At 48.0% G+C, this 27,091-nt stretch overlaps 1 protein-coding gene across 1 annotated transcript in view; it reads right to left on the bottom strand.

Annotated features, from left to right (window-relative positions):
- Nucleotides 1-27,091, bottom strand: part of LOC143998131 (unconventional myosin-Ig-like) — a 307,651-nt gene that overhangs the window by 144,858 nt on the left and 135,702 nt on the right. The window contains exons 15-16 of the mRNA XM_077493873.1: nucleotides 10,794-10,960; nucleotides 4,666-4,873 (exon numbers count right to left, since the gene is read on the bottom strand). Of these exons, the coding sequence (XP_077349999.1) occupies nucleotides 4,666-4,873; nucleotides 10,794-10,960 (375 nt within the window). The remainder of the gene's footprint in view (nucleotides 1-4,665; nucleotides 4,874-10,793; nucleotides 10,961-27,091) is intronic.

The following is a 27,091-nucleotide window of genomic DNA, read 5'->3' as shown; positions in this document are numbered from 1 at the left end:
GTATTTAAGGACCCAGCTGACAAAAGGCTGGAAACCTTGTTAAAAGCCTCCTTTTCCATGGCCGGCGCTGTGGTGCAACCTACAGTCGCAGCCGTGGGGTTGTGCCAGTTCCTTAAGGAACAGGTTAAACAGATGTCTGAACTCCTTCCTAATGAGGAAGTAGAGAAATATGCAGAGATGCCTCACATCTTATGTTTCATAATTGATGCGATTTTGGATTCTGTCCAACAAGCATCACGTTTGTCCCTCATGTTGGTACACATGCGTAGGGCTCTATGGCTAAAAAATTGGGCTGCTGAAATGTCATGCAAAAAGCATTTGACTGGGTTCCCGTTTAAAGGGGAACGGTTGTTTGGAGAGGAATTAGATAAATTCGTCCAAAATATTTCGGGAGGTAAATCTACACTCCTTCCAGTCAAGAGGAGTAAACGTCCTTCATTCAGGCGTACTCTCTCTCCCGAAGCGTCGAGCTCTAAACAGTGGCGACGGCCTTCTCAGCCCTCCTCGGCTGCAAAGCCTCAGGGCCGAGCCCAGGGACAGAAAAAGACTTGGGGGCGGAAGCCTGCCAAGCAGACCTCCAAGACATCCTTGTGAAGGGGCGCCCCCGCTCGGCCGAGTGGGGGGAAGGCTCCTGCAGTTTGCAGGCGCCTGGCGGGTAGAGATTCAGGACAAATGGGTGATCTCTTCAGTATCTCTGGGCTACAGGCTAGAGTTTCAGGAGATTCCACCTTCCCGTTTTCTAAGGTCAAGGATCCCCAGGGATCCGATAAAGCAGAAACCGCTATTTCTGGCCTTAGATCAATTACTATCCCAAGGTGTGATAGTAGAGGTGAGCCCGAAAGATCAGGGTTCAGGTTTCTATTCGAATCTCTTCACCGTTCCAAAACCAAACGGAAGTGTCAGACCTATCTTGGATCTGAGAGACTTAAACCGGTTTCTACACATCCAGACCTTCCGGATGCAGTCAATACGCACTGTGGTCTCCTCCCTGCAAGGAGGAGAATTCATGGCATCAATAGATATCAAAGACACATATCTCCATGTGCCAATATTTCCCGCACACCAGAAGTTTCTGAGGTTCGCGGTAGAGCAGCGCCATTTTCAATTTGTGGCCCTGCCGTTCGGCCTAGCCACGGCCCCTCGAGTCTTCACGAAGATTCTAGACCCTCTCTTAGCAATCTTAAGAGTTCAGGGCATAGCCGTCAGGGCTTACCTAGACGACTTGCTTCTCGTAGAGAGAACTGCAACATGCCTAAGTCGCAGCGTCACCAAAACGCTAGAACATCTGGGCCGCCTAGGTTGGATTATAAACCTAGAAAAGTCGTCTTTACAACCGACCACCAGGTTGGATTACCTGGGTCTGATTATCGACACCGCTCAGGGCAGGGTGTTCCTTCCAAAGCCAAAGGCCTTGGCCATTGGAGATCTAGTGCGCCTGATTCTGGGCAGAAGATTCTCCTCCATTCGGTTGTACATGAGACTGTTGGGAAAGATGGTCGCCTCTTTCGAGGCCGTTCCATTTGCCCAGTTCCACTCAAGGCCCCTGCAAAGATGCATCCTTGCGATTTGGAACAGGAAGCCCCAATCCCTGGATCTTCCTATGCGTTTATCCCCTCGGGCACGCAAAAGTCTTGTCTGGTGGTTACAGACCAAAAATTTGCTGAAGGGCAAAACCTTTCTTCCCCTCTCATGGAAGATTGTCACCACGGATGCCAGCCTGACAGGCTGGGGAGCCGTGTTGCAGGAAACATGCTCGCAGGGAAAATGGTCTGCGACCGAAAGTCTGCTGCCCATAAATGTCTTGGAGATTCGGGCAATTTACATGACACTCAGAGAGTGGTCTCACAGACTGCGAGGCTTCCCAGTTCGGATTCAGTCCGACAATGCCACCGCAGTGGCTTACATCAATCACCAGGGCGGTACCAGAAGTCTGGTGGCCCAAAAGGAGGTGAATCGCATACTTGTCTGGGCAGAAGAGCATGTTCCGTGCCTCTCTGCAGTCTTCATTCCAGGAGTGGAGAATTGGCAGGCAGATTATCTCAGCCGCCAGCAGTTGTGCCCAGGAGAATGGGCTCTGCACCCCGATGTGTTTCAAAACATATGTCACAAGTGGGGCACTCCAGACGTGGATTTGTTTGCGTCCAGATTCAACAGGAAACTGGACAACTTTGTGTCAAGGACAAGAGATGCACTTGCTCAGGGGTCAGATGCTCTGACAGTTCCCTGGGATCAGTACAATCTGATCTATGCCTTCCCCCCGAACCCGCTGTTATCGAGGTTCTTGGGAAGGGTCAAGAGGGAGACGAAGCCGGTCCTTCTAGTGGCCTCGGCTTGGCCCAGGCGACCATGGTTCGCAGAAATCATGAAGTTGGCAGTGGGCAGGTCATGGACCCTCCCTCTCTGGCCAGATCTGCTCTCACAGGGTCCAATTTACCACCCTGCTTTACGCAGTCTGAATTTGACGGTCTGGCTGCTGAGACCCACATTTTGAGAGGCCGTGGTCTTTCGGGGCCAGTCCTCTCCACTCTGGTCAATGCCAGAAAACCGGCCTCCAGGCGTATCTATTACAAGATCTGGAGGGCATATGTTTCCTGGTGTGAACCCAGGAGATGGCATCCTAGAAGGTATGTCATTAGCAGAATCTTGGCCTTTCTCCAATCAGGCCTTGAAATGAATTTGGCCATAAGCACCATCAAGGTGCAGATTTCGGCCCTATCGGTCTTTTTTCAAAGATCGCTTGCATCACATTCCCTAGTACGGGCTTTTATCCAGGGGGCTATGCGGATGAGACCGCCAGTCAAACCTCCGGTATGCCCTTGGGATCTGAATTTGGTTCTCTCGGCCTTAGAAGCCCAACCATTTGAACCTCTGCATCTGGCTTCTTTAACTCTCCTGACAAAGAAGCTGGTGTTCCTAGTAGCCATATCCACGGCTAGAAGGGTATCAGAATTGGCAGCTCTTTCCTGTAAAGAGCCCTATTTAATTATCCATAAGGACCGAGTGGTCATGCGTCCCAACAGGTCCTTTCTACCTAAGGTAGTTTCAGGTTTTCACCTGAATCAGGATGTAATCCTACCATCCTTTTTTCCAAACCCTCAGTCCACAGAGGAAGAATCCTTACACACTTTAGATGTGGTTAGAGCAATCAGTCTTTATCTTCAGGCAACTGCTCAGATAAGAAAGACTGACTGTTTATTTATTCTGCCAGAAGGCCCTAAAACGGGTCAGGCAGGGTCAAAGTCCACTCTTTCGAAGTGGATCAGACAAGTTATTTCTCAGGCCTATGACTTAAAGGGGAAGATTCCTCCTTTTCAGGTGAAGGCGCACTCTACTAGGGCTGTAAGTGCTTCTTGGGCAGTGCATCACCAGGCCTCCCTGGCTCAGATCTGTAAGGCTGCGACTTGGTCATCAGTCCACACATTCACCAGATTCTATCAGGTGGATGTCAGAGGGCAGGAGGATATCGCCTTTGGGCGCAGTGTACTGCAGGCTGCAGTTTAGGTCCTCAGGTCCCTGGCGGTCTAGATTCATGATCTGTGTCTCCCTCCCCTCAACCTGAGCATTGCTATGGGACATCCCACTATGTAATGAAGCTCCTGTGTCCCGTGATGTATGATCAAGAAAATAGGATTTTTATATACAGCTTACCTGTAAAATCCTTTTCTTGAGAGTACATCACGGGACACAGGGCTCCCGCCCCTCTTGGGTTTTACGTGGTTTCTTATTGCTTTGCTACAAAACTGAGGTGCCTCCCTGATGGGAGGGGTTATATAGGGGAGGAATTCTCTTTAATTGGGTCAACCAGTGTCCAATCACCAGAGGTGCCTATATAACCCACTATGTAATGAAGCTCCTGTGTCCCGTGATGTACTCTCAAGAAAAGGATTTTACAGGTAAGCTGTATATAAAAATCCTATTTTATGTTGGTGGTTGTAACATGAAAATATGTGGAGAATTTCAAGGGGTATGAATACTTTTTCAAAGCACTGTATATATATATATATATATCTGTGTATGTATGTATGTATGTATATATATATAACCCTAAACTACGTAGAGGGTTCTTTACTGTAAGAGCGGCAAGGATGTGGAATTCCCTTCCACAGGCGGTGGTCTCATCGGTAGTTTCAAGAAACTATTAGAGAAACACCTTAATGACCGCAACATACAGAGATATACAATGTAATACTGACATAAATCACACACACAGGTTGGACTTGGAGGACTTGTGTCTTTTTTCGACCTCACCTATTATGTAACTATGAATTAGATCCAATTTTCCTCCCAAACGGGACCCAACTGATCTGCAACCAATCAGATGATGAGATAGGATGGGTTCCAATAGATTATCGGCCATTCCACAATGGGATCTGTGTCGGTGGTGGGACAGATTTCAGTATCTCCGGTGATGATTGGACTATGATGGGGGGTGGGGGTTTCCTTCATGGGGCAATGGTGGGCACTCGTGTCAGTCCACACATAGATTTCCCAGCCGGCATCACTCATTCCCTTTTCTGTGCAGAGAAGAACCAACACATCCCCAGGTGCCAATACTACATCTTCCATACTGGGCTCCACAGTAGAGCCAACCTCTGACCTTCCATCATTTTCAGTAAGCCATTTCCCTCTCTATGGTCGAAAGATATATCCGAGGTGTCCACCTACCTTCTGGATCAGGAGGACGATGATGGGGATAAGCTGGGCCCTCTCATTCTCCAGACTAAACAGGGTTTGGGGTGTCCGAATGAAGACCTTGGTGTAGCCGTAAGCCACGTCATCCTGGAAGTCATGCTGATCAATCAGAGCTTTGGTGGCCTCCATGTCAGTGTTCATGAGGTGGTTGGGCCAAGTGTATTCACAGGTCATCTTATATCTGTCAGGGGGGCAAAAAACAACATGAAACACTGGACATCAAAAACTGCTTCTAAATGCCATATACAGCAAATGGAACAGAACCGCTACGTGGACCCCAATATCCGCTCCCTCTTGGCCATAGGGCACAATTAACAAGGTCCTACGTTGTCAGGCTTTGGACTTCTGTCAATGGGCAGATTCAGCTTGCCTTTAAGTCCATTCTTCTTGTATTGGAGATCATATTGAAAAGCTTCTGAGATCCTTCTCAGGTCATCGTCAGGGGCATCTGACCTCCTGAACTGCATCGGTCTTCGTCAAGCTGCTTTTGTGTTCCTACTGACTTGTATGGGGGAGAGGAGCAGTTCTGGTGCCTACAAAAGCCCGTTGACGTGGACAACCAAAACTGAGTGACTTGGGCTCCATTCCTGTGTCTGGATTCTGCTCCATCCATCGGCCACGTGCTGGAATGGGCCCCGCTACTCATCAGAGGTTATAATGGTTAGAGCAGGTTGGGTACAAGGGGGGAAGAGAGTTTGAAATCCAATGAATTAAAGAGGTAGGCCAGGGACAGGGATGTCCTCCAGCCATAAAATGAGGGTGGGGCTCTATCTGACTTGCTGCTGACTCTAATGCACAGTGTGAGAAGCTCACAGTGTGCGGTGAAATCAGAGGAAGCCATTTCGGCCCAGGAGAGGAGCCGGTACAACCTGTGCAAGACTGAAGGGGAGGATGGAGTTCACTTCATCCAAAAATAAAATGGAAAACATTTAGCTGGAGATAGGCTTTGAATGAAGCATCTTGGTATGTCGTTGAGTAAAAAAAGGTGACAATTGATCATCCTTTTAATTATTAGCCGCTCAATAAAATACCCCTCGGAGTGTAAAATCAATAACCGGAGCCTTGCCAATGGCCTTTACCTGCATTATCTGCCCTCCTAACGGGACTTTTAGGCTTTTTTCATACATTGGTGGATGCAGAAGAAAGTCTAACTCTGGAATATCTGCGATGGGGGTGGGGGGGGGGGGGGGCTTCCTGCCTACCCCGGAGAAGCGGTTCAAGCTACAGGTATCCAAGGCTAAAGGCTGGTGGTAAGCTGCACTATATGAAATTTTGATTTTAGATATACTTTATGTAGCCCTTGCCAGTTCCCAAAATTGTCTACAACTGTTATTTTCACAAGAAAAGATTGTACTGCAAAGGAAAATTCCCCTGTATGTCCTTGTGTTGTTATACTGGCAGAGCAGAGACTGATAGAGACCTGGAGCCATTATCCTTTCTATAGTCACCTGGAGCCATTATCCTTTCTATAGTCACTTGGAGTCATTATCCTTTCTATAGTCACCTGAAGTCATTATCCTTTCTATAGTCACCTGAAGTCATTATCCTTTCTATAGTCACCTGGAGCCATTATCCTTTCTATAGTCACCTGGAGCCATTATCCTTTCTATAGTCACCTGGAGCCATTATCCTTTCTATAGTCACTTGGAGCCATTATCCTTTCTATAGTCTCCTGGAGCCATTATCCTTTCTATAGTCACCTGGAGCCATTATCCTTTCTATAGTCTCCTGGAGCCATTATCCTTTCTATAGTCTCCTGGAGCCATTATCCTTTCTATAGTCACCTGGAGCCATTATCCTTTCTATAGTCACCTGGAGCCATTATCCTTTCTATAGTCACCTGGAGCCATTATCCTTTCTATAGTCTCCTGGAGCCATTATCCTTTCTATAGTCACCTGGAGCCATTATCCTTTCTATAGTCACCTGGAGCCATTATCCTTTCTATAGTAACCTGGAGCCATTATCCTTTCTATAGTCACCTGGAGTCATTATCCTTTCTATAGTCACCTGGAGTCATTATCCTTTCTATAGTCACTTGGAGCCATTATCCTTTCTATAGTCACTTGGAGCCATTATCCTTTCTATAGTCACCTGGAGTCATTATCCTTTCTATAGTCACCTGGAGTCATTATCCTTTCTATAGTCACCTGGATTCATTATCCTTTCTATAGTCACCTGGAGTCATTATCCTTTCTATAGTCACTTGGAGCCATTATCCTTTCTATAGTCACTTGGAGCCATTATCATTTCTATAGTCACCTGGAGCCATTAACTTTTCCAAAGTTATGTAGTTCTAATACATTTCTATAGTCACCTGATGCCATTAACCTTTCTATAGTTATCTGGAATCATTATCCTTTCTATAGAGACCTGGAGCCATTATCCTTTCTATAGTCACTTGGAGCCATTATCCTTTCTATAGAGACCTGGTGACATTATCATTTCTATAGTCACCTGGAGCCATTATCCTTTCTATAGTCACTTAGAGTCATTATCCTTTCTATAGTCACCTGGAGCCATTATCCTTTCTATAGTCACCTGGAGTCATTATCCTTTCTATAGTCACTTGGAGCCATTATCCTTTCTATAGTCACCTGGAGCCATTATCCTTTCTATAGTCTCCTGGAGCCATTATCCTTTCTATAGTCACCTGGAGCCATTATCCTTTCTATAGTCTCCTGGAGCCATTATCCTTTCTATAGTCACCTGGAGCCATTATCCTTTCTATAGTCACCTGGAGCCATTATCCTTTCTATAGTCACCTGGAGTCATTATCCTTTCTATAGTCACCTGGAGTCATTATCCTTTCTATAGTCACCTGGAGTCATTATCTTTTCTATAGTCACTTGGAGCCATTATCCTTTCTATAGTCACCTGGAGTCATTATCCTTTCTATAGTCACCTGGAGTCATTATCCTTTCTATAGTCACCTGGAGTCATTATCCTTTCTATAGTCACCTGGATTCATTATCCTTTCTATAGTCACCTGGATTCATTATCCTTTCTATAGTCACCTGGAGTCATTATCCTTTCTATAGTCACTTGGAGCCATTATCCTTTTTATAGTCACTTGGAGCCATTATTATTTCTATAGTCACCTGGAGCCATTAACCTTTCCAAAGTTATGTAGTTCCAATACATTTCTATAGTCACCTGATGCCATTAACCTTTCTATAGTTATCTGGAATCATTATCCTTTCTATAGAGACCTGGAGCCATTATCCTTTCTATAGTCACCTGGAGTCATTATCCTTTCTATGGTCACCTGGAGTCATTATCCTTTCTATAGTCACCTGGAGTCATTATCTTTTCTATAGTCACTTGGAGCCATTATCCTTTCTATAGTCACCTGGAGTCATTATCCTTTCTATAGTCACCTGGAGTCATTATCCTTTCTATAGTCACCTGGAGTCATTATCCTTTCTATAGTCACCTGGATTCATTATCCTTTCTATAGTCACCTGGAGTCATTATCCTTTCTATAGTCACTTGGAGCCATTATCCTTTCTATAGTCACTTGGAGCCATTATTATTTCTATAGTCACCTGGAGCCATTAACCTTTCCAAAGTTATGTAGTTCCAATACATTTCTATAGTCACCTGATGCCATTAACCTTTCTATAGTTATCTGGAATCATTATCCTTTCTATAGAGACCTGGAGCCATTATCCTTTCTATAGTCACTTGGAGCCATTATCCTTTCTATAGTCACCTGGAGTCATTATCCTTTCTATAGTCACCTGGAGTCATTATCCTTTCTATAGTCACCTGGAGTCATTATCCTTTCTATAGTCACCTGGATTCATTATCCTTTCTATAGTCACCTGGATTCATTATCCTTTCTATAGTCACCTGGAGTCATTATCCTTTCTATAGTCACTTGGAGCCATTATCCTTTTTATAGTCACTTGGAGCCATTATTATTTCTATAGTCACCTGGAGCCATTAACCTTTCCAAAGTTATGTAGTTCCAATACATTTCTATAGTCACCTGATGCCATTAACCTTTCTATAGTTATCTGGAATCATTATCCTTTCTATAGAGACCTGGAGCCATTATCCTTTCTATAGTCACCTGGAGTCATTATCCTTTCTATGGTCACCTGGAGTCATTATCCTTTCTATAGTCACCTGGAGTCATTATCTTTGCTATAGTCACTTGGAGCCATTATCCTTTCTATAGTCACCTGGAGTCATTATCCTTTCTATAGTCACCTGGAGTCATTATCCTTTCTATAGTCACCTGGAGTCATTATCCTTTCTATAGTCACCTGGATTCATTATCCTTTCTATAGTCACCTGGAGTCATTATCCTTTCTATAGTCACTTGGAGCCATTATCCTTTCTATAGTCACTTGGAGCCATTATTATTTCTATAGTCACCTGGAGCCATTAACCTTTCCAAAGTTATGTAGTTCCAATACATTTCTATAGTCACCTGATGCCATTAACCTTTCTATAGTTATCTGGAATCATTATCCTTTCTATAGAGACCTGGAGCCATTATCCTTTCTATAGTCACTTGGAGCCATTATCCTTTCTATAGAGACCTGGAGACATTATCATTTCTATAATCACCTGGAGACATTATCATTTCTATAGTCACCTGGAGACATTATCATTTCTATAGTCACCTGATGCCATTAACCTTTCTATAGTTATCTGGAATCATTATCCTTTCTATAGTTATGTGGAGTCATTAGCATTTTTTTGGTGGCCTTGATGTCAGTGGGAGGAATAGTGCCCTGTCACTGGTGTCAGTGGGAAGAATGGTACCCCATTATTGGTGTCAGTGGAAGGATTAGTACCCCATCATTGGTGTCAGTGGAAGGAATAGTGCCCAATCATTGGTGTCAGTGGAAGGGATAGTATCCCATCATTGGTATCAGTGGGACTAAAAGTGCCCCATCATTGGTATCAATAGTGCCCCATCATTGGTATAAGTAGGAGGAATAGTGCCCCATCATTGGTGTCAGTGTAAGGAATAGTGCCCAATCTTTGGCATCAGTGGAAGCAATAGTGTCCCATCATTGGTATCACTGGAAGGAATAGTGCCCAATCATTGGCGTCAGTGGGAGGAATAGTGCCCCATCATTGGTATAAGTAGGAGGAATAGTGCCCAATCTTTGGCATCAGTGGGAAGAATAGTGCCCAATCATTGGCATCAATGGGAGGAATAGTGCCCCATCATTGGTATAAGTAGGAGGAATAGTGCCCCATTATTGGTATAAGTAGGAGGAATAGTGCCCAATCTTTGGTGTCAGCGGGAAGAATAGTGCCCCATCATTGGCGTCAGTGGAAGGAATAGTGCCCCATCATTGGCGTCAGTGGGAGGAATAGTGCCCCATCATTGGTATCAATGGGAGGAATAGTGTGCCATCATTGGTGTCAGTGGTAGGAATAGTGCCCCATCATTGGTATCAGTGGGAGGAATAGTGCCCAATCATTGGTGTCAGTGGAAGGAATAGTGCCTCATCATTGGTGTCAGTGGGAGAAATAGTGCCCCATCATTGGTGCCAGTGGGAGGAATACTGCCCCATCATTGGTGTAAGTATATGGAAAAGTATCCCAAAGGCTGAATAAAGGTAAGAAAAGGGCTAGATCTGGCCCATGTTGCACAGTTTGGAGACCAAGGGAGTTATTTACGAAAGGCAAATCCACTTTGCTCTGGATGTGCACTTGGAAGTGCAGTCGCTCTAAATCTGAGGGGTAGATCTGAAATGAGGGGGAAGCTCTGCTGATTTTATCATCCAAATCATGTGCAAGCTAAAATGCTGTTTTATATTTTCCTTGCATGTCCCCCTCAGATCTACAGCGACTGCACTTTCAAATGCACTTGCAGTGCAAAGTGGATTTTCCTTTAGTAAATATCCCCCATCGTGTTCTATAGGGATGAGTAAAATTTTGAGTTCTCACTTCGCCCAAAAGTCCAGTAAAAACTGGAAGTTTTTGAAAAAAATAAATAAACTTTCTTCTTTTAATTTCAATTTTGTTCCAAGAAATTTTTTCCAAAGCAGCCGAATAAGCAATATTGTTTCTGCGATCTTCAGGGACCCTCAACAAAAGCAGCTGGGGCCCCCGTACTGACATCATGCTTTACCTCTGCAGGAACCTGTCATAGGGCTGCCTGTAGGCGAATCCGGCCCTCCTGACCCTCACGTTCTCCATAAGCCCCAGATATTCCACCTGATGGAGGCAGCGGCGGTCATCGAACAGCAACGGCGATTTCTGGTCATTGGGCTTAATGCAGCGCACGTAATACGGCTCCTAGGAGGAGAGAGAGGGAGCAGCAGAGACCAATCAGATGATTGCACATTTAAAAGGACATGCCTATTTGATAGATATCTTTTTTTAATCAGGTAATCACCAAACATTCACTTATTCATTTTTCATATACACCACTTGCAGCCAGCAGAGGGCAACCTCCAAACAAGAGAGCAGCTGTGTCTGAAATCGGTCGGATTACATACACTACTGGACGACTCAGAAGTGACCCGCACCCCTCAGCTCTTTCCAAAGCAAAGAAGGGATCATCTGGAGTAGTCAGTTATACAGAGTCTGCCAACAAGCAGGCAGGCAGTCATGGGATTTGTAATAGAAATCTTGCAAAAGAAGGGGTCTATTTATTTTAAAAAACAACTGCTGTGGGAATGTTGGGTGATAGCATGAAAACCTGAATCCTGAAGACGGGGAGGACTGAAGAACCTCTAAAGCAGGACACTGTCCTTGGTCCCATTCTCATGTCGTCATGTGATGATGCGTACACGCCATTTAGTACAACAGCACTGGGATGCCAGGGTGCCGCGATGACGTGCCCACGGGGAGGCGGGTCCTTGACACCCTGGGCTCACAGGAAGTGGACTGCATGGTGATGTGTGTCATTAAACCAGGAAGACCAGCAGCATCAGCTGGAGCAGACCTCGTGTAGAGGACACCGCTGGGGAGGAGGTGAGTATTGCAGCCGGAGCTGGTTTTGAAATATTCACACATTTGCCGGGAAATTGATTGTTTTATTTTCAGCGAAGAACTTGGATTTGGGCTTTTTTTAAGGAGACGTGGCAGAAGAGCTGCCAGGACAGAGCGAGGATGCACAGCGATGAATGAATCCATCTCTCTCCCCTGATAATAGTTAAGACGGCACGGCTGCCCTGGGCCGGCGGAGTGACAGCAGCATGGCAGGATAATGGATGTCTGGGTACGGCAGAGATCGGGGAGGGAGGGAGCGCTGGGTGAATTATTTAATACCGGATTGGCAGGTGGAGAATTCCTGCCACATTATCACACTTCAATGATCCCTTTTTGTCTGTTCTGTCACCTCGGCCCAACACACAGGACATGAAGACAAGGAGAGGCGGGGGCCACCAGAGACAAGAAGAGGCGAGGGGTACCAGAGACAAGAAGAGGCGGGGGATGGCAGAGCTAATAAGAGGCAGGGGGTGCCAGGGATAAGAAGAGGTGAAGGGTACCAGAGACCAGAAGAGGCGAGGGATGGCAGAGCTAATAAGAGGCAGGGGGTGCCAGGGATAAGAAGAGGCAAGGGGTACCAGAGACAAGAAGAGGCGGGGGATGGCAGAGCTAATAAGAGGCAGGGGGTGCCAGGGATAAGAAGAGGTGAAGGGTACCAGAGACCAGAAGAGGCGAGGGATGGCAGAGCTAATAAGAGGCAGGGGGTGCCAGGGATAAGAAGAGGCAAGGGGTACCAGAGACAAGAAGAGGCGAGCGATGGCAGAGCTAATAAGAGGCAGGGGGTGCCAGGGATAAGAAGAGGCAGTGGCTACCAGAGAAAAGAAAAGGCGAGGGATAGCAGAGCTAATAAAAGGCAAGGGGTGCCAGGGACAAGAAGGGGCGAGGGATGGCAGAGCTAATAAGAGGCAAGGGGTGCCAGGGACAAGAAGAGGCGAGGGGTGCCAGAGACAAGGAGAGGCGAGAGTCCTCAGAGACAAGAAGAGGCGAGGGTCACAAAAAACAAGAAGAGGAGAGGGTTGCCGGAGACAAGAAGAGCAAGGGTCGTCAGAGACAAGAAGAGGCAAGGGGTGCCAGAGACAAGGAGAGGCGAGGGTTCTCAGACACAAAAAGAGGCAAGGGGTGCCAGAGACGAGAAGAGGTGGGAGTTTGCCAGAGACAATAAGGGGCAAGGGGTGACAGAGACAAGGAGAGGCGAGGGTTCTCAGACACAAAAAGAGGCGAGGGTCGCCAGAGACAAGAAGAGGTGGGAGTTCGCCAGAGACAATAAGGGGCAAGGGGTGACAGAGACAAGGAGAGGCGAGGGTTCTCAGAGACAAGAAGAGGCAAGGGTCACCAGAAACAAGAAGAGGTGAGGGTCGCCAGAGAAAAGAGGCAAGGGGTGCCAGAGTTAAAAAGAGATGAGGGTCGCCAGAGAAAAGAAGAGGCAAAGGGTGCCAGAGACAAGAAAAGGTGAAGGTTGCCAGAGGCAAGAAGAGGCAAGGGGTGCCAAAGACAAGAAGAGGTAAAGGTCACTGTGACAGACCTAGCTGGGACCGAGGCTCTTGGAGGGGACTGAATGTGAGCCTCTTGCCTTGTGATTATGGGTCCTCGCATTTGGGGGAACGGTGCTCTTTGTGAGCTGTATGCCTGGGGACCCCTGAGGTGGTGTTACTTGGATTCAGGTCCGTGCCGCCCCCCCCCCCCCAAGACACACAGACTCTGGATATGTAAATGCCATGTTAGCAATAGACTGAATCACACTATTGGGACACAAACTCTTAGCCCTTGTACACACGGTGGGAGAATCCGTCGGAATGTGTCCTATCGGACCGCGTCGTCGGATAATCCGACTGTGTGTGGTATGCATTGGACTGATTCCGTCTGAATATCCGTCGGACCCAATTTTCCAACATGTTGGAAATATTTCCCGACCAACTGGTGCGATCGGACATACTCTGATCCTGTGTAGAGAATTTAGATCGGACCAAGTGCCACGCATGCTCAGATCAAATTCCTACATCAAAGCTATTGGCTACTAGCCTGAATGTAGTCCCATCGTAACGAAATTACGTCATCACGTTCTGAAAGATCGGATTTTCCAACAACTTTGTCCAACCGTGTGTATGCAACAGTTTCGGACACAATCCATCGGACTAAATTCGACGGACAAAATCCGACGGATTTGGTTGTGGAAATCTCCGACAGTGTGTACAAGGGCTAATATGCTAATATCATCACCTCCAGCCACCTGTCTGTGTCTTGTATAATGTAAATGAGTCTAGTCTGGCTTGACACAGATTCTAAAGAGTATTTCACCTATTGTTGTTTTGTTGTTTGTGCTAATTAATCTGCAATTGAATTGCTAGTGAGCTAGGAGCCGAAAAGTCTTATCCCTCAGTCAACTAGTCTGAGTGTTGATTTAGATAATTAGCTCATGCTAATTTAAGTTAGGTTTTAGTCTTCTACTGTATTATAAATACTTGGCATTTTGGTTCTAATAAATCAGTCCATGTTGAGTAGCTAAGCAAGTCTCGTCTTGTTTTGTGCTTGGGAGCGGTTGGAATATCTGATATCTATATTCAGGCTGGTAGGAAGTGGTATATGACGGAAGCACTCAATCGGCGTGTGGGATCGGTTCCCGTCACATTGTTAGCAAGCAGTGGGACACTTCCTGCAGTCTGGAACATCCAAACCTCCACCTGGATCCAAGGTTCGGATAGCAGGAGAGGAGGAGAGGTACAGATACCAGCCACCATGGAAAAGGAATTCAGAAGGAGGTTGCGAGAGATGCAGCTACAGCACAGAGGACCCGTATCAGAGCAGGTCCTGCTGGGATGGTTTGATTCTATCCGCTGCGGACTCTGGAAGGAAGCGCTAGCCTGTGAGCAGCGCCACCAGGGAAAAGTTCTCCCCTCCAACCAGGAAAGGTACTGGTCGCAGTATGGATTGCGGGTGCTGTTTTTAGGAGAAAAACCACACAAGGAGCAGACAGCTGAATTAAGCAGGCTGGTTTGGGCAGAGATGAAGCTGGATGAGAGTTACAGAGCCCTACGGTGGCATGTATCCCAAGCATGTCCATGGATAGCGGATGACAGCCCAATGGAACGCTTTGGCTACGGCGGCCTGGGACTGTTGTATGTGAAGCTGACAGGGGACTCTAACTTTGGGAGTGATTTGGAGTGGCGGTTGGATGAAATCATGGATTACAGAAAAGAGATACTGAACGTCTCGGAAGTGCACTGGGCACTGGAAGATTTGAAGTTTCTGGCCGATCAGGAATGGCAGCTGGAGATCGCTTATAGACGGCTGCTAGACTCTGCTCAGTGCCAGGGCTGGTCTCCCTTTGCCTGGGACTATAAGGAAATACCAGTGGACAACTCTGAAATCCTGGCTGAGGAGTCGGCAATGTGGGAGAGTAACAGTGTGCTTTGCCAACCTGCCCCCACAGCTATGGACGCGGTGGTCTTATGGCGGATGCAGCAAGTGCTGACTGACCTTGGTGATCCTGTTTCTGCATGGGATGATCTTGGATGGAGGAATGTGCCTGTCCAGCAGCATGCCGGAGAACCGGCAGTGGAAAATCTGGAGATTGCCATCCCCAAAGCTTAAGTGCTGACAACAGGGCAGGGATCTGCTAACCTCTGCTCAGCACCGATAGCATCTTCTGGGTTCCACGGACAGGAGATGGTGAAACTCTATCCGCAGACACCAGTTGCAGAGACCGGGGATTTGATAGACTTTTCTGCTGAGGAAGAAGAACCGGATGAGCCTCCAGCAGAAAAGCTGGTATTAGGGCCAAACTTTACTGTGCTCTGCCAAGCATCAATAGCAGTATCTCTGGAATTACAAGGAACTACCCCAGCTGAAGCGCTGGTCACCGGACAGAGGGTCCTAGGCCTCTGCCCCACGTCTGTGGCAGCCCTGGAGATTCAGGGTGACAAGATGGTGGTGGTCACTTCCCAGCAGCAGTTCAGGATACAGGGGGAGAAGGGAGAGGATGTGTTCGTCGTCCCTCCCCAACAGTTGGCAAGGGTGGAGGAAGCAGTCTTTCCTCTCCAGCAAAGATCTGTGCACCTGGAAGACAGTGATAGAGAAATGTCATCCCAGCATCCAGATGAGGGAACGGAAAAGGAATCAGCCGGCTCACCTTCACCATGGCAGTTACACCATTTGGGAGTGGAGGAAGCCAGCCTCCTGCCACAACAGTTAACCGGAGCGGTGGATGTGGAGTCCGCAGCAGAAGTGCTGGCAACAGGTCAGAATGCTACCAACCTCTGCCCAGCACCGGCAACTGTGGAGTTACAAGAGACTCCTCCAGCTGAAGTGCTGGCCACCGGACAGAGGGTCACAGACCTCTGCCCCACACCTGCAGTAGTTCTAGGGGCCCATGGTGAGAAGATGACAGTCACTCCCCAACTGTTAGCCAGAGTGGATGATGTGGGGCCCTTAGCTGTGCTGCTAACAGGGCAGAATGCTACTGGCCCCTACACACAACTGCAGCTTGAGCTGATATCGGGGTATGGAGCTTTGGTCTCCACTGACACAACGCCAGAAAATGGTGCGGCACTGAGACAGGAGGATGTCAGCCTTGCTTTGCAAGAACTGGGGGATTTTCACCTACCAAAAGTGGATGGGACTTCAGTCCCCACTTGTATACCCCAGGGATGCTGGGTGGTCGGCCCAGATCCCCAACAGCATTACGGAGTGAGCCCAGTTAACCTGTCTTCTCTCCAGCATCTGAAAGGACTCCAGGGAGAAGGGCCAGTCCAGGCCTCTCCCCAGCGGCGGGCGTGTTCTCTGAGAGAGGCAGAGGTTGGCTGGGTAAGTAATGCTCTGTTTGTGACACTTTATCTGGGGTACTGTGTGGATATCAGCATTAGAGGACTGGAACCCCTGAATAACTTCAGAGTCAACCCGTCTGGGGTCTCCTCCTGTGTTAGTCTCCTGCCGAAAGGGGAGAAATGTGACAGACCTAGCTGGGACCGAGGCTCTTGGAGGGGACTGAGCCTCCTGCCTTGTGATTATGGGCCCTCACATTTGGGGGAACGGTGCTCTTTGTGAGCTGTATACCTGGGGACCCCTGAGGTGGTGTTACTTGGATTCAGGTCCGTGCCCCCCCCCCCCCCCCCAAGACACACAGACTCTGGATATGTAAATGCCATGTTAGCAATAGACCGAATCACACTATTGGGACACAAACTCTTAGATGCTAATATCATCACCTCCAACCACCTGTCTGTCTTGTATAATGTAAATGAGTCTAGTCTGGCTTGACACATATTCTAAAGAGTATTTCACCTATTGTTGTTTTGTTGTTTGTGCTAATTAATCTGCAATTGAATTGTTAGTGAGCTAGGAGTCGAAAAGCCTTATCCCTCAGTCAACTAGTCTGAGTGTTGATTTAGATAATTAGCTCATGCTAATTTAAGTTAGGTTTTAGTCTTCTACTGTATTATAAATACTTGGCATTTTGGTTCTAATAAATCAGTCCATGTTGAGTAGCTAAGCAAGTCTCGTCTTGTTTTGTGCTTGGGAGCGGTTGGAATATCTGATATCTATATTCAGGCTGGGAGGAAGTGGTATATGACAGAAGCACTCAATCAGAGTGTGGGATCGGTTCCGTCACAGTCACCAGAGACAAGAGGAGGCAAGGGTCACCAGAGACCTCAGCACCACATACAAGACATAGAGACAAGAAAAGGCGGAAGCCTCCAGAGACAAGAAGATGCAAGGGGTGCCGTGGGACAAGAGGAGGCGAGGGTCTCCAGAGACGAGAAGAGCAAGGGTCGCCAGAGACAAGAAGTGGTGGGGGTTCGCCAGAGACAAGAAGAGACAAGGGGTGCCAGAGACAAGGAGAAGCAAGGGTCGCCAGAGACAAGGAGAGGAAAGGGTTCTCAGAGACAAGAAGAGGCGAGGGTGCAAGAAACAAGAAGAGGCAAGGGTCACTAGAAACAAAAAGAGGTGATGGTCGCCAGAGAAAAAATAAGGCAAGGGGTGCCAGAGACAAGAAAAGGTGAAGGTCGTCAGAGGCAAGAAGAGGTGGGGGTTCGCCAGAGACAAGAAGAGACAAGGGGTGCCAGAGACAAGGAGAGGCAAGGGTCGCCAGAGACAAGAAGAGGCAAGGGTTCTCAGAGACAAGAAGAGGCGAGGGTCGCAAGAAACAAGAAGAGGCAAGGGTCACTAGAAACAATAAGAGATGAGGGTTGCCAGAGAGAAGAGACAAGGGGTGCCAGGGTTAAGAAGAGGTGAGGGTCGCCAGAGAAAGAAGAGGCAAGGGGTGCCAGAGACAAGAAAAGGTGAAGGTCGCCAGAGGCAAGAAGAGGCGAGGATCGCTAGAGACAGGAAGAGGCAAGGTGTGTCAGAGGCAAGAAGAGGTGAAGGGTGCCAGAGACAAGAAGAGGCAAGGGGTTCCAAAGACAAGAAGAGGTGAAGGTCACCAGAGACAAGAGGAGGCAAGGGGTTCCAAAGACAAGAAGAGGTGAAGGTCACCAGAGACAAGAGGAGGCAAGGGTCACCAGAGACCTCAGCACCACATACAGGACATAGAGACAAGAAAAGGAGGGAGCCTCCAGAGACAAGAAGAGACAAGGGGTATCAGGGACAAGAGGAGGCGAGGGTCACCAGAGAGAAGAAAAGCAAGGGTCGCTAGAGAAATAAGAGGTGGGGGTTCGCCAGATACAAGAAGAGGCAAGGGGTGCCAGAGACAAAGAGAGGCAAGGGTCGCCAGAGACAAGAAGAGGCAAGGGGTGCCAGGGACAAGAGGAGGCAAGGGTCACCAAAGACAAGGGGAGGCATAGGTCGCCAGAGACAAGAGGAGGTAAGGGGTGCCAGACACAAGAAGAGGCAAGGGATGCCTGAGACAAGAAGAGGCAAGGGTTGCCAGAGACAAGCAGGGGCAAGGGTTGCAAGAGACAAGAAGAGGCGGGGGTCGCCAAAGACAAGGACAGGAGAGGGATAGCAGAGACAAGGAGAGGCGAGGGACTTTGGAAACAAGGGATGGCGAGGGACGATGGTAACAAGAGGAGGCAATGTATGATGGATACAAGGGAAGGCCAGGGACACCAGAGATAAGGACAGCAAGGGACAGCGGTCAGAGGCAAGAGGAGATGGAGACAGAGAGGTGAAGGATAATGGAGAGTAGAGGTGAAGAATGGAAGATACACAAAGAGGTGAGGTTTGGCCAGGGACAATGAGAGGTGAGGGACAGCCGAGACAAGGAGAGGTGGGGAACAACAGACAAAGGTAGAGGTGATGGATAATGGAAACAAGGAGAGGTGAGAGATGATGGAGACAAGCAGAGGTGAGGGATGGAGTCACCAGAGACATGAACAGGTGAGGGACAGCAGAGACAAGGAGAGGTGAGGAATGATGGAATAAAGTAGAGGTGAGGGGCATTAAAGACAAGGAGGGAGAGGGATGGTGGAAACAAGGAAAAGTGAGGCATGATGAAAAGAAAGGAGAGACGAGGGGCAGTGGACACAAAGAGAGGCAAGGGATGGTGGAGACAAAGATAGGAGAGGGACCACAGAGACAAGGAGAGGTGAGAATCAAGGAGACAAGGAGAGCTGAGGGATGGTGGAGACAAGGAGAGGCAAGAAATGGTGGAGACAAGGAGAGGCGAGAAATGGTGGAGACAAGGAGAGGCGAGAGACGATGGAGACAAGGAGAGGCAAGAGATGATGGAGACAAGGAGAGGCGAGGGAGGAAACAAGGAGAGGCAAGGGATGGTGGAGACAAGGAGATGCAAGGGATGGTGGAGATGCAAGGGATGGAGGAGATGCAAGGGATGGTGGAGAGAAGAAAAGGTGAGGGATAATGGAAACAAGGAGAGGTGAGGGATAGTGGAGACAAGGAGAGGTGAGGGATGGTGGAGACAAGGAGAGGTGAGGGATGGTGGAGACAAGAAGAGGTGAGGGATGGTGGAGACAAGGAGAGGTGAGGGATGGTGGAGACAAGGAGAGGTGAGGGATGGTGGAGACAAGGAGAGGTGAGGGATGGTGGAGACAAGGAGAGGTGAGGGATGGTGGAGACAAGGAGAGGTGAGGGATGGTGGAAACAAGGAGAGGTGAGGGATGGTGGAAACAAGGAGAGGTGAGGGATGGTGGAGACAAGGCGAGGTGAGGGATGGTGGAGACAAGGAGAGGTGAGGGATGGTGGAAACAAGGAGAGGTGAGAGATAGTGGAGACAAGGCGAGGTGGGGGATAGTGGAGACAAGGAGAGGTGAGGGATGGTGGAAACAAGGAGAGGTGAGGGATGGTGGAAACAAGGAGAGGTGAGAGATAGTGGAGACAAGGCGAGGTGAGGGATAGTGGAGACAAGGCGAGGTGGGGGATAGTGGAGACAAGGAGAGGTGAGGGATAATGGAAACAAGGAGAGGTGAGGGATGGTGGAGACAAGGAGAGGTGAGGGATAGTGGAGACAAGGAGAGGTGAGGGATAGTGGAGACAAGGAGAGGTGAGGGATGGTGGAAACAAGGAGAGGTGAGGGATGGTGGAAACAAGGAGAGGTGAGAGATAGTGGAGACAAGGCGAGGTGAGGGATAGTGGAGACAAGGCGAGGTGGGGGATAGTGGAGACAAGGAGAGGTGAGGGATAGTGGAGACAAGGCGAGGTGGGGGATAGTGGAGACAAGGAGAGGTGAGGGATGGTGGAGACAAGGAGAGGCGGGGGATAGTGGAGACAAGGAGAGGCGAGGGATAGTGGAGACAAGGAGAGGTGAGGGATGGTGGAAACAAGGAGAGGTGAGAGATAGTGGAGACAAGGAGAGGTGAGGGATAGTGGAGACAAGGAGAGGTGAGGGATGGTGGAAACAAGGAGAGGTGAGAGATAGTGGAGACAAGGCGAGGTGAGGGATAGTGGAGACAAGGCGAGGTGGGGGATAGTGGAGACAAGGAGAGGTGAGGGATAGTGGAGACAAGGCGAGGTGGGGGATAGTGGAGACAAGGAGAGGTGAGGGATGGTGGAGACAAGGAGAGGCGGGGGATAGTGGAGACAAGGAGAGGCGAGGGAAAGTGGAGACAAGGAGAGGCGAGGGATAGCGGAGACAAGGAGAGGCGAGGGATAGTGGAGACAAGGAGAGGTGAGGGATAGTGGAGACAAGGCGAGGTGGGGGATAGTGGAGACAAGGAGAGGTGAGGGATGGTGGAGACAAGGAGAGGTGAGGGATAGTGGAGACAAGGAGAGGTGAGGGATGGTGGAGACAAGGAGAGGTGAGGGATAGTGGAGACAAGGAGAGGCGAGGGATAGTGAAGACAAGGAGAGGCGAGGGATGGTGGAGACAAGGCGAGGTGGGGGATAGTGGAGACAAGGAGAGGTGAGGGATGGTGGAGACAAGGAGAGGTGAGGGATAGTGGAGACAAGGAGAGGTGAGGGATGGTGGAGACAAGGAGAGGTGAGGGATAGTGGAGACAAGGAGAGGCGAGGGATAGTGAAGACAAGGAGAGGCGAGGGATGGTGGAGACAAGGAGAGGCGAGGGATAGTGGAGACAAGGAGAGGCGAGGGATAGTGGAGACAAGGAGAGGCGAGGGATGGTGGAGACAAGGAGAGGCGAGGGATGGTGGAGACAAGGAGAGGCGAGGGATAGTGAAGACAAGGAGAGGCGAGGGATAGTGGAGAAAAGGAGAGGCGAGGGATGGTGGAGACAAGGAGAGGTGAGGGATGGTGGAGACAAGGAGAGGTGAGGGATGGTGGAGACAAGGAGAGGTGAGGGATAGTGGAGACAAGGAGAGGTGAGGGATAGTGGAGACAAGGAGAGGTGAGGGATAGTGGAGAAAAGGAGAGGCGAGGGATGGTGGAGACAAGGAGAGGCGAGGGATGGTGGAGACAAGGAGAGGCGAGGGATGGTGGAGACAAGGAGAGGCGAGGGATGGTGGAGACAAGGAGAGGCGAGGGATGGTGGAGACAAGGAGAGGCGAGGGATAGTAAAGATGAGGAGCAGTGAGGAAGTTCCCACAGACACTCTCCAAAATCTTATTAAAAGCCTTCCCAGTAGAGTGGAGGATGTTATAGCCACAAAGGGGGAACTCCATGGGGAAGTGGTACGCCCCATAAACGTACTGTAAGTACGATGGCCGGGTGTCCACAGACACAAGACAACAAGGAAAAGATTTGGGAATCGCGTCCATAGGAGCTCCTTATACAGTTACAAGTTCCTATTTGTCATGGAAACTGGAATGGGACCACCCACACATAGCGTCATGCAGTTCCCTTCTTGGTACGATCTCCGCAAAACACTCATTCAATGACCTTCCCCCTATTGTTGGGCATTGTAGTCTTTCTGTGAGTAATTGTGACCAGAATAGTACCTTCCCCACCACCAGATCTATCAATAGAAATATCTACAGACTTCCCATAGAGGTAGTGAGTCAGGCAACAGTTACGGGTCTGTTTATAAAAAAAAAAAAAAAAATCCCGAATAATGTGTGTATTATGTGTATTTAATGCGTGATCTTCAGCTCCATCTAGTGGGCATACTGTGGTATTTTCCCTGATTGCAGTATTTCAAGAAAATACCTCATTCTGGCCACTAGATGGAGCTGACAACCATAGGAAATACACATATTGGATACATTACGGGGATTATGTGTGCCAGCGGTGCAAATTTTTTATTTATAATCGCAACCTTACGTGAATTTAAAAAAAAACATGCCCAGGACAAACACAGGTCTATATTCAAAAAGATTTAAAAATAAAAAAATAAAAATCACAAAAAAAAAAAAAGTGTCTCAATGGAAGGACCACTTGGCCATTTTCCCCGATCACTCTTCTGTCCTTCCACAATTATCAGAAGACCTCAAACTACCAGATCATTGGCTGGTCGGGTTCTCCTCCCCCCACCCCCCCCCCCGTAGATGGCATTCTTCGTGCCAACAAAGCGTTCACTTCACCCTCTCGAAGAGACTTGCCATTTTCTGCGAGTGGTAAAAAAATAAGGCAGAGAGGAAATGATCCGTCGGGAGTGCCAGATGCGTCTTCCTGCGAAGCGCCACCAAGAGGAGACAAATCCCACCGCAGCTCATTAGAAGACCCGGGGGGGGGGGGGGGGGGGCGTCTGGACCATCGATCTCTCCAGCCCCGGCCCGGATGCCGCGTGCCATGTGAGAGATCTTCTGTTTAAAGTGGAACACCGGAGAAGAGCCGGTCACACAGGATTCTTAATTCTGACCAGCCTGCCTTGTGATTCAGGTTCCCCTGCCAGACAGTATAGCCAGGTCTCTTACCTTACTATTCTTTGTCAGCAGTCTGCTGGGACACATTTATTGACCGCAATGAATTATTATTCTGCTACCCGCGCTTGGGGAGCCATTAATACGATCCGTGTTTTGTTATGCGTTTAGGAAATGCATAGGTATGACTGCAGCCTTATATAGTGCCCTTACTAAGCAATTTACATACTGTATATATTTTACATTCACATCAGTCTCTGCACTCAAGAGCTTACAATCTAATTCTCGGTTTCTCCATCACAACCTCTTCCTCCTTTATTTCTCTCTCTCCCTCCTCCATCCAATCTTCAGATCTATGCCGCTCCCCTCATTCCTGTAAATCCCACCCCTTCTGTCCCCCCCTCCATTCTGCAGATCTCCCTCCCCCCTGTGTTCTGCATATCCCCCCCTCCATCTCTCAACCCAACTGTCCTAAAGATATTTGTCTCCCCTCCCCCCCCCCCCTTCTTCCATTCTGCATTCATCTCCCTTCTCCCCCCCCCCCCCCACCGTTCTGCAGATCTCTCCCCTCTTTCTCTATTCCCCCCTCCATTCTGAAGACCTCTCCCTCTACCCCCAATTCTTCAGATCAACCCCACCCCCATCTGTTCTATAGATCTGTCCTGCTCTCTCTCTCTCCCTCTATTCTGCAGATCTATTCCCCCTATCTTTACCCCTATCCCCCTCTCTATCTCTGTTTCTTATATATATGTATACTTATATACCTTCTCTCCCGCCTCTCTCTCTCTAGCCCCCCCCCCCCCATCAGTTCTGCAGATATCTCCCCTCTCTTTATTCCCCCCCCCCCTCCATTCTGTAGATCTCTCTGCCCAACCCCCCAGCTATCTCAGTCTCTAATTACTGTATACATTTATCCTTATATACTTTCTCTCCCCCCTATCTCTCTACCCCCATTCGTTTTTCAGATCTTTCCCCCCTCCATTCTGTAGATCTCTCTACCCTGTCTGTACCCCCTCCCCCTCTCTATCGCTGCTCCCTGTATACATTTATACTTTCTCTCCCACCTCTCTCTCCCCCCCCCCATCAGTTTTGCAGAAATCTCCCCTCTCTCTCCCCCCTCCATTCTGTAGATCTCTCTCCCCCCCCCACCCCCAGCTATCTCAGTCTCAAATTACTGTATATATTTATACTTGTATACTTTCTCTAGCCCCCACCCCCTTATTAGTTCTGCAGATATCTCACCTCTTTTTCTTCACCCCCCCCCCCCCTCTATTCTGTAGATCTCACCCCCCCCCCCTCCCAGCCCCCTATCTCAGTTCATAATTCCTTTATGCATTTATGCTTATATACTTTCTCTCCCTCCTGATTAAGTGGCTAATGTAGTGGCACGAAATGCATTGACAGTGAAAATAAAAACACTGCCAACGCGTTTCATCACACTACACTAGCCACTTCCTCAGGATGGTGCATAAAACACTGATTAACAAAAAAAAAATATGTATTCAAAAATCAATTGGTCACTTGAATTTGATAACTACTGTAAGATATATATATATATATATATATATATATATATATATATATATATATATATATATATATATATATATATATATATATATTGCTTATCAGTATTTTATGCACCATCCTGAGGAAGCGGCTACTGTCGTGTGACGTAACGCATTGACGGTGTTTTTATAGCATTATGCGGGCAATGAATATCGAATTCATGAAGAATCCACTTCTCCTCCTCTCTTTTACATTTGATACATACATACAACTTCCCCATTTTTGGGGCTCGAAGACCCTCTTAGCCCTTGTACACACGGTCGGACATTCCGACAACCAAATCCGTCGGATTTTGTTCGACGGATTTTGTCCAAAACTGTTGCATACACACGGTCGGACAAAGTTGTCGGAAAATCCGATCGTTCAGAACGTGATGACGTTATTTCGTTACGACGGGACTACGTTCAGGCTAGTAGCCAATAGCTTTGGTGTAGGAATTTGATCTGAGCATGCGTGGCACTTTGACCGATCGGAATTCCCTACACATGATTGGAGTATGTCCAATCGGAGCATTTTGTCGGAAAATTTTACGGGCAAGTTGGAAAACTTGGTCCGTCGGAGTGCCAATGGAGACCACACACAGTCGGAATATCCGACAACACGGTCCGATCGGACACATTCCGTCGGAATCTCCAACCGTGTGTACGCGGCATTACTGTCATAGCTATTGTTATGCCCCTGGATCCGCGATAAACACAATTATTCACAGACAGCAGATGTATAATTGGGGGTGAATGTTACTGAAATGTGGATTTCCTGATGAATGGGGCGTCCAAATTCTAGCAAATGTGAAATGGTTGAGCGAGTGTGCAGACAGATGGGCTTTATGGAAGCGGTACATCTTTCAGCGGGGACGAGCGGAGAACGATCGGTGAATCCCTCATTGACTGCCTTATAGATAAACCATAAAGACGTCTTTGCTGTTGGTGTTCAGTTTGCAAAATAATTAGAGAAATAAAAGACTCCCCTCTAAATTCAGTGTAATATATTCTTTCCATTGGATGGTTTTCGTTTTCCTGTCTATGTTCCATTCTTTTCTTACTTCACTTCAGAGAATACAAAATTAGCAATAAGGATGATTCACGTCTTTCCATTTCTTCCCTCCAGATTTGTCTCTAACCCAAATGAAAACCAACTTGATTGGGTTGTTGTTCTGAGCAGGGCCGGGGGGAAGGGGTGGGCAGGAGCGGGCGGCTGCCCTGGGCACTGTGGTATCATGTGAGGTGGGGGGCACCACAAGTAAATTGGGGGGGTTGTGTAGGAAAGGGGGATTTGGGGGGGGGGGGCAGAAGGGAGTAAGTATTGTTCTAGGAGGGGAAATTTGGGGGGTATGCTTAAATTTAGGGGGAGAAGGTATAGGGGAGGTTGATTTGTGCTAGGAGGGATGATTGGGGCACTTTGTGCTGGAGGGGGGGGGGATTTGCAGTGGGGTTATTGGGAGGGGCAATTTTAGGGATAGATAAGAGCGAGGAGGAGTGATTTTTTTGGGGGGAGGCACTTTAATTGGGGGGGGGGGGTAAGATTTGTGCTGGGAGGGGGGATTTCAGCAGGGGAACAGATTTGCACTGGGAGGAGGGGGAATTTATGCTGGGGGGGGGGGTGTGAAAGAGATTAGTGCTCAGTTTTTTGTTGTTTTTTTGGGTGGGGGGAGATTTTTGATGACACATAATGCTCATACACCTTGGGGGTGGGGGGGCGCAGTTTGGCATGTTTGCCCTGGGCTCTGGATGACCTTGTCCCAGCACTGGTTCTGAGTTCTGTACCTCATGGACTCCGAACCTGGGAATTTTTTCCCTTGTTTCTTTGCGTTGGCTTCTATTTACAGCCGTCAGACTGGTCTCTAACCCAAATGAACAACAAACTTGATGGACTGAATGACCCTTGGGTCGTTCAGTCCATTAACTTGGTTGTCTTTTGGGTTGTTGTTCTAAGTTATGTACCATATAGACTCAGACCATGGAAATGTTTTCTTTGTTTCTTAGCCTTTGAGTCGGCTTCTATTTACAGAAGTCAGATTGGTCTCTAACCCAAAAGAAAACCAGCTTGATGGACTTAAGGACACTTGGGGTCATTAAGTCCTTCAAGTTGGTTTTCTTTTGGGTTGTCGTTTTTGAGTTCTGTACCACATGGACTTTGACCCTTGGAATTTTTTCCTTGTTTCTTTTAGTTTTTTGAGTCAGCTTCTAATTAAAGCAGTCAGATTGTTTCTTTGAGTTGGCTTCTATTTACAGCCATCAGACTGGTCTCTAACCCAAAAAGGATACAAACTTGATGGACTGAATGACCCTTGGGCCATTCAGTCCATTAACTTGGTTGTCTTTTGGGTTGTTGTTCTGAGTTTTGTACTACATGGACTCCGATCCTGGGAATTTTTTCAGTGTTTCTCTAAAGCCTCGTACACACAATGTGATTGTTGGCCAACCGAGGAGTCTTATTTTTGTCAAAAGGACGTGTGCCTGGATCTTGTCTTGCATACTAACGGTACACAATTGTCGGCCAACAAACATGAACGTAGTGATGTACTACGAGTGATGTTAAAAACGCCACCCTTTAGGCCCCTTCTGCTAATTTTGTGTTTGGTGAGCATTGATTTAGAATAAGTGTGTTTGTACTTTCAACTTTTGTGTTACAGACTTGTGTACTGACCATCAGAAAACCTGACAACCAACCGTTGTCTGCCAAAAATGTACTAGCATGTCATCCAACATTTATTGGCAG

Source organism: Lithobates pipiens, unplaced genomic scaffold, assembly GCF_037356315.1.
Source record: "Lithobates pipiens isolate NorthernLeopardFrog02 unplaced genomic scaffold, aLitPip1_a1.2 Scaffold_19, whole genome shotgun sequence".
Classification (NCBI taxonomy): domain Eukaryota; kingdom Metazoa; phylum Chordata; class Amphibia; order Anura; family Ranidae; genus Lithobates; species Lithobates pipiens.
This window is presented reverse-complemented; position numbering and strand designations above follow the sequence as displayed.